Consider the following 13,849-nt stretch of genomic DNA (forward strand, 5'->3'; position numbering starts at 1 on the left):
CACCCCCTTCTCTGTGTGTGTGTGTGTGTGTGTGTGTGTGTGTGTGTGTGTGTGTGTGTGTGTGTGTGTGTGTGTGTGTGTGTGTGTGTGTGAGAGAGAGAGAGAGAGAGAGAGAGAGAGAGAGCATCAGACCACACAGCTCAGTCAGCCCTAAGACCTGTCAAACACAGCTGGGACAACTCCTCTCCTCTCTCCTCCCTCCCAGCTCCCCTGGCTCCAGCAGGAAGCTTTGATACAGGGGTGTTGAGCAGCACGGGGAACATTTCCATTTGTATCTGCTTGGAAGACTGGGAGACCCTCCCCTTATCCCCAAACGCCGTCTCATCAGCATAAAAAGAAACCCATCCTGCTGCCATTCCCCCCTTCTTCTTCTTCATTGTGTATGTTTCAGATGCAGTGTGTGTCATTGATAAAGACACGATCTGGGGGGAAAAGGAAAGAGAAAGAAATCTCTGCGACCGATCCGCGATGACTGTTTTTTTCCCTTCTTCCGTTTGCTTTTGTGAGGTGCAAGTTCAGCAAGATTCCGCTCCATTTTATTTTCTGCACCGGCTTGTCATAAAATGCGAGTTTCTGTCCTGTGCAATAGATGTCACGCGACATATAGTCAAAGTCTCCACTCATACTGAGCTCAAACTGTCAGCTCTTCAAACATCGGGAGGATACAAAGTGAAGTGGTTGCTCAAAATAAATGTTTTGAAAAGGGGAGGGGGCATTCAAGGCTGCGTTGTCGCCCGATTGCTGCGTTTAAAGCTTGTTTGCACCTTGTGCTATATAGACAATAATAGGCGTGGCAGCAAACTTTTTTAGTGCTTGCTCATCCCCTCTGTTAATGAGACATACACTTCCATAGCCACAGGGTCTGGCTGTTTCCCAATCAAAGGTCATACATCATATATACTGTAGCTCACAGTGGATTAGTATTATCATATGTAAAAAATCTTGAGAAAATTTCAGGTGTTGTCTCCGTCTCTGTGCACAGCCCTGCCACGGTCATTGTGAATCTATGGAGAAAAATGGGCTGTAGTATCTGTGATGTCTGAGTTGAGATATTGGCATACACCACAAAAACAAAGAGCCACTTGAAATGTATTTAGCAGCCAGGTTGATTATTGTTTGCGTTCTACTGCCCTGTGTGCCATTACAGATGATGGATGTTGCTGAGTGCTACATTTCAAAGGGGTTAGGGCATCAATGACAACCAAGAGAACTTTAACTCCTCCTGACTGAGTGAGTGTGCATGGTAAAAGATGTCTTTATGACCGGCCATATGTAAAGCAGCTGGGTCAAAGGTTAAGCAGTTAACAGGTTAAGTCCTTAAGAATGAGTGACTCTTCAGAAGCATATAGGTAAAACAAACAAAAAACTCAGTGACAGATTACTTTCCAGAGCCATACCTCCATTGTTCTCATTAAAATAAACCATAAGTGGAAAATATCATACTAGGTTAGAGGTGGAGTCGTCGATTTTTGAGATGACTTTTTTATCAGAATCAGTGAATATCTCCTTACGATCCGCTACCTGTCCGTATGCGTGCTGAAAAGAATCTGGTGTTAATACAAAGAATAGGCTCTTTAAACGCTATGTGAACACAGAGGAGGTGGGGGTGCATGCAATCGGAATACATTTGCATTCAGATTGTATGTAAATGCAATGTTTTGGGCTATGGACCTGGCATCAGGCGCCTATTGAAGGTTCCAGAACTAACTAACTTAGTTAGTCAGTTTTCAGATGCTTAGTCTTAAATGTCACTATTAAAGCCAACAATAAGTACACCCACATAAAGGATTCACCATAGGCCCACAGGCATCGTGTACCTGACAGTGTCAATGTCGAAATGGTTTGCATGAATTCATTAACTATTATTGAACATTTAATTTGCTTAAATAAAATATAAAAAATCCACATAACAATAGGATAGCAGGTAGGAAATAGAGTGTCTGATCAGACTTAGTTTTGTCTATTATAAGACTCATTATAATATATAGGCCTATGCTAGGCCTATTTGTAGCCCTAACCTATATAGGAAAATAAAAGCAAAGAAATAGCCTAATAACACATGGGAAACAAATAACCTTATAAAGCCACTAGACACCAGGCTGCGGGTCTAATAATGTTGCAGGAATGTTACCGTGACTAAAATAACATGCAGCTGGTCCAAAAGGCGATCAATGACTGGCACTGATTTTTTCCACTGTATGCTCTCAGCACAACACTTGATAAAACTTGTCAGAGCCGTAAAGACTGAACAGAGCCCAGGAGACGGCGCATCCCACACTGGCTTTACCCCACCCTAAACCCCGCCCTCGCTCACGCGGAGATGAGGAGAGAAGTTTGCCTACGGCGCAGTCCAGTGAAACATTTACTCTATTTCATTTTGGGGAACAGCAAAGAGAGAAGAGCCCCCGGACAAGCTTTCCAGGGAATGCTGAGGAATATCTCCCCACACAAAAACAATTACACCCACAGTTGACTCCCCACTATATCGCTCCTTTTGTTAAGAGAAAAAAAAATTGCCTACATCTCTTCGGTCATTGATGTTGCCAATCCAGTAAACTCGCGCAGGTCATTACTAGGACAGCGGCCGCACGCGGACTCTTGTCTGTCGGGAGCAGAGATCGTATATATCGGGAGGGCTGAAACATCTGGGTCCTGGAGGAAGTGAAGAACCCAGCGAGGAAGAAACGAAAGACGGAGGAGGAAGAAGGAGACAGTCCCAGTGAACGCGAGGAGAAAAGAGTCCGGCTCACCATGAATAACAACAAACTAATGGAGAAGGAACCCGAGCAGACTGAATTCACCACCAACCACGAAGAGGAGGTATGTAATGGAGCCTATCCTGTATTTTCATATCCTATCCTGTCCTATAGCCTACCTACTCACACAGCTGGCCGGGTTTTAATTTAAAACAGGTCCGGACTGCTGCGCTTGACCCATAACAACATCTTCATGAAGCGATACTTGCTCAAGCCGTAGCGCTTGAAGCGTGTTTATACCTTTCCCTACTTTATATAACTAATATTATTGAATTATTTTCCTAATGTGTCATTTGTTGTTGTTGTTGTTGTGGCATTTCCTTTGATAAAACCGAGTTTCTATCTCGAAAAAGTTGCTAGTCTTGCTGTCAAATTTTTAGACAGATCCTAGGCTACTAAAGGGTGCACTCACAACATTTATTATTTTCTAACGGCAGTATAGGTATCATTCTTTAACTTAATTAATTATGCACCTGTCATTAGCTAGTAGGCCTATCCTTTAAAAAAACATAGCCTAACAAATAGACCTATTAGCCTATCTCTCTTCCTCTTCATTTTTCTTGCCTACCATGTCATTTTACTTTATCAAACACTTTAAACAAATAGCCTAGTGATACGTCTCTACTATTGAGTTCCTAAATATCTCTGAAGCCAGGGTATTTGGTAGCCTATATAATGATAGCTTCTCCAACAAAGTCAATTGTTGGTTCTTGCTTACTGTACCATAAAGCTTGTCTTCACACAACACTGAAACGCAAGTAGTGAAGGGAAGTCACAAATCACAGCCACAGGGGCGAATACGTTTTCAAATAAGTGCTGCTGCAACATGTAGGCAATAACTCTCTACATACAAGCCACTGTATTACAGTTGAGCAAGAGTGTAGCCTCTCAACTTACATGTTTTAATTACATCTTAACACAGCGGATTGTTGTTTGTCCCGAACAATTTGAGGGAATCCATTTAGTTTCGGGTGAAAATTAAATAGTTTTTTTTGCTGGATGATAGCAACCCGTTTCACCTTGTTTTTCTTCTCCTCTGTAAACATTGCACAATGTGGATCCGTCACATTTCCTTCTCGCTAAATAAGTTTGTATTGGTGCTCCCTTTGCATGGGGGGATTTTCTTTGGCACAGAAGTGTCTCTTTCCGAGCTTTTATTTCAGAGCTCCACACACACACACACACACACACACACACACACACACACACACACACACACACACACACACACACACACACACACACACATCCGCAGCTTCGTGATGTAAGCAAAGGTATATCAGATTATACTAGATATTTCTCTTGGAGCAATTTGATTAAGGCTCAGTGTGCTGTTCGTCATTTTGTAACCCAAGAGCCAAACATACCCCGGTCTGATGTAATACCATATTTGGTCCACTCCAGTGTCGGTGGTTACTTACTGGCTGCAGTGAGTTATACACAGATGAGGTAAAGACTGAAGGACTGACCTGATTTGCTTAATAAATCCGTTCTCATCATGTTAACCAAAGAGCACAAAACCATAACAAGAAAGCTATTTGAATAATTTCTAATTACCTACTCATACATAAAGATTATAGCTTTTGTTTTGTTTTGTTTTTAGAGCTGACATTATTGATCAATTGGCAGAAGATGTGCTCAAATTAGATTGGCAGCGCCAGCTTTTAATGCCATAGTACAAAAAAATAAAAATTGATTTATGGGTGGGTTGTATGCAATCTGAAAGCGATATATTGGGTTTCTGGGGGAAACTGTGATGTAGAATGATATAGAATCGTCATTAGTTGAAGCAGCAGCAGCTCTGCTTTATTTGATAAATAAATCTCTGAACTAGCATACTACTATTAAAGATCAGCCTCACATCATTCTGCGACCTCCACAAAGAGAGGTCTGGTGTGAAAGGCAGACGGAAGGGGACAGACAGAGCAGCGGCGGCCAGAGGAATATAATGGTTGTGGAAAAGGTTTGGAAGTCATCCAGACGGGGCCAGGGACTTGAAGTCGCTCTCGTGAATTAATGTAAGGTTAGACAGCACCACTTTATCTTCTGTGTAATGATGCCTGTTGTATGCAGGTGAGCAGCAGCTATCAGGGAGATTGTCCCACACACACACACACACACGCATGCACGCACGCGCACACACACACACACACACACACACACACACACACACACACACACACACACACACACACACACACACACACACACACACACACACACACACACACACACACACACACACACACACACACACACACACACACACACATTGACAATTGCAAATACGAGCACACATGGGAAGGAGCACACACTGTAGAAGGCAGGTGTGCATAGTAATAGAGAAACACAGTGACACACACGACCAGACTAAGAACTCTCTGACTAATTCCTATATGCATGAAGTATGACGTGCGCTTTTTCCACATCATTCATGAACACTATAAAGTTCATTCTGTTCTCATAGAGTTGATTAGAAACCAACAATGCAAACTACTGTTTTGACAATCGAGTGACCAATTTGACACGCTCAACTTTATGTTGAAGTCTTTAAAGTATTTTCTTTCATGCAGATCTCATTCACGAAGATCACAAGGATGACACGATGACAAAAGCACTAAATGTAAAATTGGCTTTTTGCTTAACAACACTAAACCAACCATAAACTATGACCTTATGGGAGCCAAAGTTTAACAAGGCCTGCTGGTATGACTCTCACATGCTGAGCAGCAGTGCGCCCCCCCATTACCCTACACACCGCCTTCCTGCACAGTGTAGTATGCAACTCAATAGATCACTGATTCGCACCACTAAAGCGCCATGTAGTGAGCTTGGCTTCTCATGCCTTGCTTCATTGCTCAAGCTCACAAGCACATCATCATCATCACTGCACACCAAAGCCTTTGTCGATGCCTAATGTTTGTCTTCTGTGTGGACCGGCGCTTGCCAAACATGGTGCTGTTTGCAGGCGAGGTATGCAGGTTTCAGCATCTAATCTCAAGAGCCTGGTTAGATAAGCCTTATTATCAGGTGTTCTGGATGCTCTCACATGTGGCACTCGGTGGGGCCACTGATGCAGTTGGACCCCAGCATACAGTCTCTTGATACACTGAATGTCAAGGGACGCATTTGGGGCCAGCTGTGGTTTCCAGGCCTTGTATGGTCAAAAAGACCTGGACGGGTTCATTTTAGAATAGATTGGACTTTCCATAAAGTGAATCGGAGTTGTTCGGGATGGAACAGTTGCTCTTGTTTTTTTCAATGTTTTGTTCATTCCTTACTGTAAAGTAAAGTATATTCATTATGGCGGATGAGAGGTGATACATTCTAAAGTTGTTTGTGTTCAGTGTTGTGATCAGGAAGGTAACATGCAGCGAAGGAAGAAGCCCCAGTTTCCCAAAAGTTGAGCGAAATTATTGAGATAAAGGACAATTTCTTATTTGCTGCCCAAATGTGTCATCTATGAAGTAAAGAATGTCAAAGATGGGACTCTGTTCAGGTCCCTTAAAGGTGAGTCAGCTAGTAATCTGTCAAAATACCCTTCGTACTGTGTGTGCACTGAAAATAAATCAGGTGTTAATACACAGCCTAGGCTCTGTAAACAAAGGGGGCACACCTTGCAAAATGCTAGTTTACAGAGGCTTTGTATTAACACTGGATTGTCTTTTCAGCACGCACACAGTGCAGACAGGTAGCGGATCATGAGGAGATATTCACTGATTTTGACAACAAGCATCTCCAGAATCGCTTTTTAAATGGAAGGATGTACTGCATATCTGAAATATCAAAAAATAATTGAATATCTTTCTGTTTTGGATTTGGACATTTTGACTATTTTCTTACTTTTTTACTGATTAAACAATAAATTCAGTGACATAAAAGAAACACATGGTTTTAATCTGTACTGAAAACAAATCTTTTATTTCACATTATTTGTAGGTCAGTCTTGTGTTAATGGATGGCAGAGTGTAGAGAAGGATTGATGGCTTAAGAGGGGCAAAGGTGAAGACTTGCTGTACAGGTTGTGAGTACAGGGGAAGGAAGGAATCATGGCTAACCAGAGTCACCAGACTAAGCTTTGGCCTTTTACCTCCTCACTGTCAATTTCCCCTCAAGCTAACTCCTGTTTATTTAAGTGGAGCGCTGCCCAGCCTGCTCAACCTAGGAGGTCCAGCTTCTTAATCGCACCTGATTTGTGACAAATGAGCGAACACAAGAGTATCTACCCTTTCGTTGTTGACTTGAAATCCTAACTTGATAGTAATATTCATAGGGTATACTATAACCTTCCCAACAAATATCTGTTGTTCCTTCTGGTACTGACTGTAAACATGTAAGTGGATCTTTACGAGTGCCCCGTAGAGAAACAGAATATCACTGGAGTGGAGTTCAGCCGATGTGGCGTATCTCCCTGGGGTGTAATTGAATTGTGCCTGGCCTGCTTTGGGGTGTATCCATCAGGGTCCTCTTCAGATAGCAGGTCAGCTGGCGAGTATGACCTTTTCCATAGAGCGAGGTACATGGGGCGCCAAAGCAGTCGGCGGTGCGGTGGCGCGGGCATGTGCGTGGTCTGGACTTGTGCATGTTACTGTATCTATGAAAAGGGCACGCAGATACGCTAATACACGGTGACGTGAAACGCCACAGAGGGCTCCTCAGAGGGTGAAGTGGCCAATGATACGGTGAAAGGGATAAGAAGAATCTCTCAGACTGTTGGTTACCAATAGAGATATGCAGCGGATTAAGTATTTTCAATATCATATAAAAAAAAACGGATATAGCCTGAATGTACATTAAAGATGGAGTCAGTGATTCTTGAGAATGCCTGTTGTCAGCATCACTTTTTGTCAAAAACACAGCATGCACTACCTGTCCGACTCTATGTGCGCTAAAAACAAATCCAGTGTTAATAAACAATCTAGGCCCTGTAAACGGGCATGTTGCTAGCTATTGTGGGCCCCCTTCTTTTACATACCCTTTGTTTACATACCAGTTTACAGAGCCTAGGCTGTGTTTTAACACTGGATTTTTTATCCTGCGTAGGCTGCATAAACAGTACGGACAGATCGTAAGGAGATATTCACTGATTTTGACAACAAGCATTCTCCAGAATCGCTGACTCTACCTTTTATTACACAATAAAGAAGGCTGACAGAAACAGTACAAACCCTGCTCCATCTATACCCCCCTGATAGCTAGGAGTTTATTTATATAAGAGCAGGGGGAATTGTCATCTTATCTCAGCTATTCGTCAGCTGCGCGACAAGAGGTATTTTAAAAGACAACAACAAGGCTTAGCGTCAGGAACGGCTGGCAAAGGATCCCGCTAGACTGGTGTGAGAGGAAAAAGAGAAAAGTGGGAGATAAAGAAATGCACCGGATATTGAAATTCACAGCTATGCTATACATAAAGTGATCAAAGCTGACCATGAGCGAGGAGTGAAGTGTCTGCTGCTGCTTTCCTTAAAAGGCCTTAGTTGTCAAACTTGTGAGTTTGCTTTGTAATTAATGACACACTCCACAAGTGAAGGAAACGTGAGTGTGTGTGACTCGGCAGCATCAGCCATCTTGTCCTGCTTTGTCATTCTGAATGTATGTGCTTGTTATGTCACCGCTACTTAATATTGCTTACGTACAAGCTATAATTATCCACCATTAATTAAGTATACATTATGTCATCTCTCCAACTCTCCTTCACCCCTTTTAGGTTCTCCCCACTTTTACAGTAAATAAACAAAATCTTATTTCTTTTAGGGACGACCACGAGTAGTCAGTCAAACGTTTAAATGTCCACAAATGGAAACCCAAATGACTAGTCGATTAGTAAATAACTGTCCAGCATGTGGAAAAGTTAGTTTTTCTCAGTGTTTTCTTGCTTAAAGTCTCTAGTCGACTAGTCAAAATCAGTACTTTGGTTTAAACGTTGGGTAAAATTGTCGCTACATGCATCCCTAATTCCTTTACTCTAACCCCCTTATCCATCCATCCATCCATCCATCCATCCATCCGTCCTTCCTCCCCCCATTTCTCCTGCTCCCTCTCCACACTTTTATCTCCCTTCCCCTCCGTTTCCTTCCATCCGTTCCACCCCTTCTTCATCTTCCCTCTCTTTATCTTGTTCTCTGGCCGTTTCCTCCCTCTTTCCCTCCCTTCCTCAAGTTGGTCACTGTTTATAATTTGCCACCCTTCTTCTCCTCTTTCCTACCACCACTCCCTTCTTTTTCATCCTGCTATCCCTCCCTCCCTCCCTCTCTCTCTCCTCGCTTCCCAGTAGACACACTCCTTCTCCCTTATCTGCCCATACGTTGAAAGCATGACCCTGAGACCTCTGAACATGAGGCCCGTTTATGGTCATGGGTAGAGCGCTGGAGACAGGAGCGAGCCAGGCAGAACGGCAACATGGAGAAACCAACAGCTTTTTTTTGGCTGGCGAGCAAGGGTTAGGCATCCGAGGTCAAACCTCTCAAGATAGGCTTAACAAGCTAGAAAAGTAGGTGGATAGGCCTGGTTGGATCAGATCCTTACATTCTCAATGTCTTGTTCCAGGAAAGGAGAGGTGCTTTCCCCTATGTTTCTTCCATTATGATATGATATGATTGAATTAGAGCAGAATTGATTTCCAATCTAATATTCAGTAAAGTAATTGAGGTAATCAAACTTTAAAGCAGGACCATGTGCCCTTTGTGAAACAGCAGCCGCTGGTGCCATAAGAGACCATTTTGGCATAAAATGCTAAGACATAATGTTTAAGTAGCGTTAAGTAGATTAAAAGTTAGCAAACCTTTGCTCCCCTGTGTGTAGTGACTCATTCAATAATGCATTTTATTTTTGAAGAGTTCAACTTTTAACCTGCTAGGGACAGAGTGTACACAGTGCTGCTTTAAGCTAAAGACACATCCTGAAAATAAATTATATTTTGTGCCAAAATCATAGTAAGTAATACATTGTAATATTGTCAAGCCAGAATGCTTAAGATTTCCCGGTCACAGCTTTGTCTCTTGGAGATGTGGGACATTGATTGGACAATAAAGCAATTTGATGATATCGTCTTATATTAGGCTTTAATAACTTTTGACAAGATAATCATTAAATGCCCGAATATGGGATCCTTTGCATCCTTTTCAACAATACACACAAAGGAACGGCTGTCTCCTCACTGAAAAGGGAAGGTATCAAGCTGTTGGCTTACATTTCTCCATGGAGACACGGAGGATGACTGTTGTTTTTGTCTCAACTTGCAGAACTTGGGCAAGAACCCCCACCCACCCCTCCACGGCCCACCCAACCTCAAACCAAATAGTCTAAGGTGTCCACTTGGGCAGGCGGCAACAAAAGGGGGAGTCCGGGAAAAAGGGATGAGGCGGACTTGGCCGATTAGTTCACTTTAATGAGCGCTTTGGAATGTTAAGTCCATTTATCTGGACTCATCAGTTGAGCGGACGGAAGAAGAGAGCAAAAAAACTAGTATGAAAGATGTTGAGGAAGTCTTAAGCTGACAGGAGTCAAACTGACGTGCAGCTGACAGTGTGTGAACGAGACGCTCTCCTCTTCTGAACTCTCTTCTAGCAAAATGAAAGCTTAAAGTAAAGGCCTCTTTGGTTGAGGTCAAACATTGGTTAATAGATAGGCTAAAGTGTGTCATTAAGACATGATGTATTATTTTCCAGGTTACACATAAACTAGGGAAAAGTGTTACGGAGAGAGGAAGGAAAGAGCAAGGGAATGGGAGAAACGCAGTAAGGTTAGGTGGGCACTTACGTTCTTTTCCTAGGTCATCTGTTTGAAATGTCCTTTTAAAGGTTAACCTGTTGGAACATTTGCCGGCCCTCACTGAGTGGGTAATTGTTGTTCCTACGCACTTGTGGTAGAAATAATAGAGAGTGAGAGAAAGAGAAACAAAGAAACTCTCCTAAAGGTTTCAATGGTGTGCTCAACCTCACAACTGACCCCTTACTTACACAATAACCTGTTGCCTAGCCTGTGACTTTTAACCCCAACCCCCCGACCCCCCCTCCACCCCAAAATGTGAAACTTGACCCGTTGAACCCTGTCGATTAACAGACAAACGGAGTCATCCATTTGTGGTGGGTTGACACCCTTCGTGCCTGCAGTATCTCACTCTTCACATTCTCCGACACGGGGGGAGAGAAAGAAAAAAACAACCTGTGAGGAGGATGGAGAGTGATGCCGACACAGAGCAGGGACAACTCTGATAGCAAAGCAGTGGTGGGAGTCTGTCAGTTGGACTGTTTTTTAATAACGCTGGGGCTCAACTGACGCAAGAAAACTCAACTTGCCCTTAGCTGGCACAGGCTTATGGGAAGACTTTGATATCGGCTGGGTCACACAGGCAGCGAACCAATACCTGTGTGTGTATGTGTGTATGAAAGCAACTTGTGTGGGTGGGCAATGGAAGATTTCTTCTGAGCTTTTTACCTTTGATTTATTTTAGATTTTTTCATATGCAGTTAATTGCAGCATTCTTGCATGCACACGTGCGCCACAATAGGGCACTTTTACGCCCTCTTTCAAGGCTTCAAGGTTAGAGCTATGTCCTCATACATCTGAGTCTCTGAGCACCTCTATCTAATAACTTGGCTGTCAAACACACGCACGCACGCACCCACACACACACACACACACACAGAGGGAGGATAAAAGGAACACATAGTAATCATCTCCAATCGCGCCAAGGTCGTGTCCCTCATTTCAGCCAGAATGAACGGTCAAGGAAGCGCTCAATTAAAGTCAAAGCACATATCTGAGAAAGTAACACGGTATAATGAGGCGTTTCGGGCAAAAGGTGCAACACATCTAAATGGCAGGCTGAATAGAAATGACACATTAATAAATTGGCAGGTCATCTTATTACACAAATCAAGCAGTCCGCATAAATGGACTGATTGTATTTGATGCAGGGGAAGATTAATTAATACAAATGGTGTATGGTGTTCCAGGTAGTTATTGTTCCAGCTATCCAGCAGTTGTGCTGTCAATTTTCGACTTTGTAAGTTAAGGGTTTGTGACATTTGATAGTGGGCAGGCTGTTTGGTAGAAGGGTTTTCTGTTGATGTTGGTCATGCTGTAGCAGATATTTTTAACACCAGTTTTTTAAAATATACGTAGCCTACTACTCAACAATACTACATTTATCAAGCTTTGTATTTCTGTTCCTTCATCTCGCTCATTTGAAGGATCACTTTTGGTGTACTAAAACTTAGATCTTATTTTTGTATGTCCATTGTCTGGCCATCATTTCTGCTGGAAGTATTGTGGGAACACAAGCAGTCAGACTAACAGCTAGTGAGAAACACACTTTTAGATTAGCCAAACTTATTTGGAAGATAAAGACAAAGGTGAATAGGCAAGTAATGCCTCAAATGTTCTGTATCAAACATCTAAACCAACTTTCTGGTTCAAATTGGACCTCCTTTATTTTTTGTCTTTTAAGGACTATTGCACAATTCTGTGTGATCACTTTACGTTTTAATTTCAAATTGAGTGGTCTGAGTTATGTTTGCTTTTTTTACAACCTTTATGTTAGTCTGAATTATAGTCTCACTCTGGGGGCCTCTGTTTAGGTAATATCATCTATGCCCAGTTGAAATAATTGATCTATAACACGGCTAGTTGATTGACAGAGAGCTGTTTTGACAATCATTTTATTGTTCCAGTAATTTTCAAGCAATAATAAAAACCATTCTTTCCTTCCAGCTTTCCCAATACACTGAATATTTAAGGGGTTTGGACTATTTGACAAATAAGACAAGTAATTGGATAACATCACCTCGGACTCTGTGCCACAATGGCATTTTTCACTCTTTACAACATTTTATTGACAAAACAATCGAGTAAGTAATGAAGATTAATTGGCGATAATAAAAGGTATTTGTTATCCGCCTATGTCCAAAGGTCTCAGGAATAACTTTTGTGTGTACACAACATTATCACAATAGATAGAAACCATTCAAAAAATGTGATCCAATTTGTCGTAATCCTGTTAAGACAATACCCCACTTAAATTGTTGGATTGTGCAAGCACAGACCCCTCACCCCCCTCCTTTTCCCCAGCCTTAGGATGGCACCGGCAAACCTTTAAGGTTCAATGATACAGTATCAATAAGGTGAAGACCTCATCCAGTAAAGGATCTCTGATTAGAGGTGCATTGATCCCCTGAGACTTGCTGCAGAAGTGGCCTTAATAGGATCTGATGTTTTTGGCCCGGGGCTTGACACTCTGCTGTGCTAGGCTAAGGCGTTGCCAGGGAACTGCGCTGGTAGCCGGCTGTGAAGTACTCTGGTAGGTAGGTAAGGACTAGGGACTGATGTTTTTTGATCCAAGCCTGCCTACTTATAGGTGTGTGTGTGTGAGCACACCATAAATGGTCAATGATTCAAAGGCCCATACTAGGCCACTCAGCACATATGGAAATGAAGACTCCCAAAGAAACCCATAAAACAATGCTTCTATAACCCAATAAAAACGGTGGCAAAAGGTTTATCTTTGCCATTTTTACGAATCTCTCAGAATCTGCTCAACCCCCGGCTTGACCTTCAGTGTAGTTTACTACGTCGTGAATCTTTTGATGCCTCACTTTACCTGGTGGCAGCGTCCTTTACAGCTCTCTGCCTGCCTCTCTTTCTCCACGCCCGTCTCTAAAGCAACATAAAAAAAGACTGATACTGTAATCAACAGCAGATGTCTGCAGGAGGGAGCTGTTGACACATTTTGCCTGTGAATCATCCCGTATCCAGCATGCGTAGTCAGCTCTGCTCCGGACACACGTCCAACCGATCATATATCACAACAGCTGACGTCAGGAAGTCTCAGGAATGAGCCTCCAAACAGCCAAGAATGTCCCATTGTTCTGAGTGCGTAGAGGACCACTTCGTTCTTCTCTGTGTGTCTCTGTCTGAACTTGTGCAACATATCCGCCTCTCAAGTGTCTAATGGCCTCATGACAGGAAATAGGAGTGAAATTTAAAGATGGGATATTTGATAACATGGTGAAGGAGACTTAGATGACTATGCTTTTTCTTTTAGATGTGAGCAAACCTCTTGTTTGAGGTACAATTTGAGAAGATGCTATAAA

The 13,849-nt window shown here is 42.6% G+C and overlaps 1 protein-coding gene across 3 annotated transcripts in view; it reads left to right on the forward strand.

Moving 5' to 3' along the window:
• Window positions 1-2,361: 2,361 nt before the first annotated feature.
• The window catches only part of LOC307269185 (RNA-binding protein with multiple splicing-like), a 43,327-nt gene continuing 31,839 nt past the window's right edge, over window positions 2,362-13,849 (forward strand). For all 3 annotated transcript variants that reach the window (XM_080052038.1, XM_080052040.1, XM_080052039.1), the window contains exon 1: window positions 2,362-2,820. In XM_080052038.1, coding sequence (XP_079908164.1) covers window positions 2,752-2,820 — 69 coding nt within the window. In that variant the 5' untranslated portion in view covers window positions 2,362-2,751. The remainder of the gene's footprint in view (window positions 2,821-13,849) is intronic.

Source organism: Ammodytes marinus, assembly GCF_949987685.1.
Source record: "Ammodytes marinus genome assembly, chromosome: 23".
Taxonomy (NCBI): Eukaryota; Metazoa; Chordata; class Actinopteri; order Uranoscopiformes; family Ammodytidae; genus Ammodytes; species Ammodytes marinus.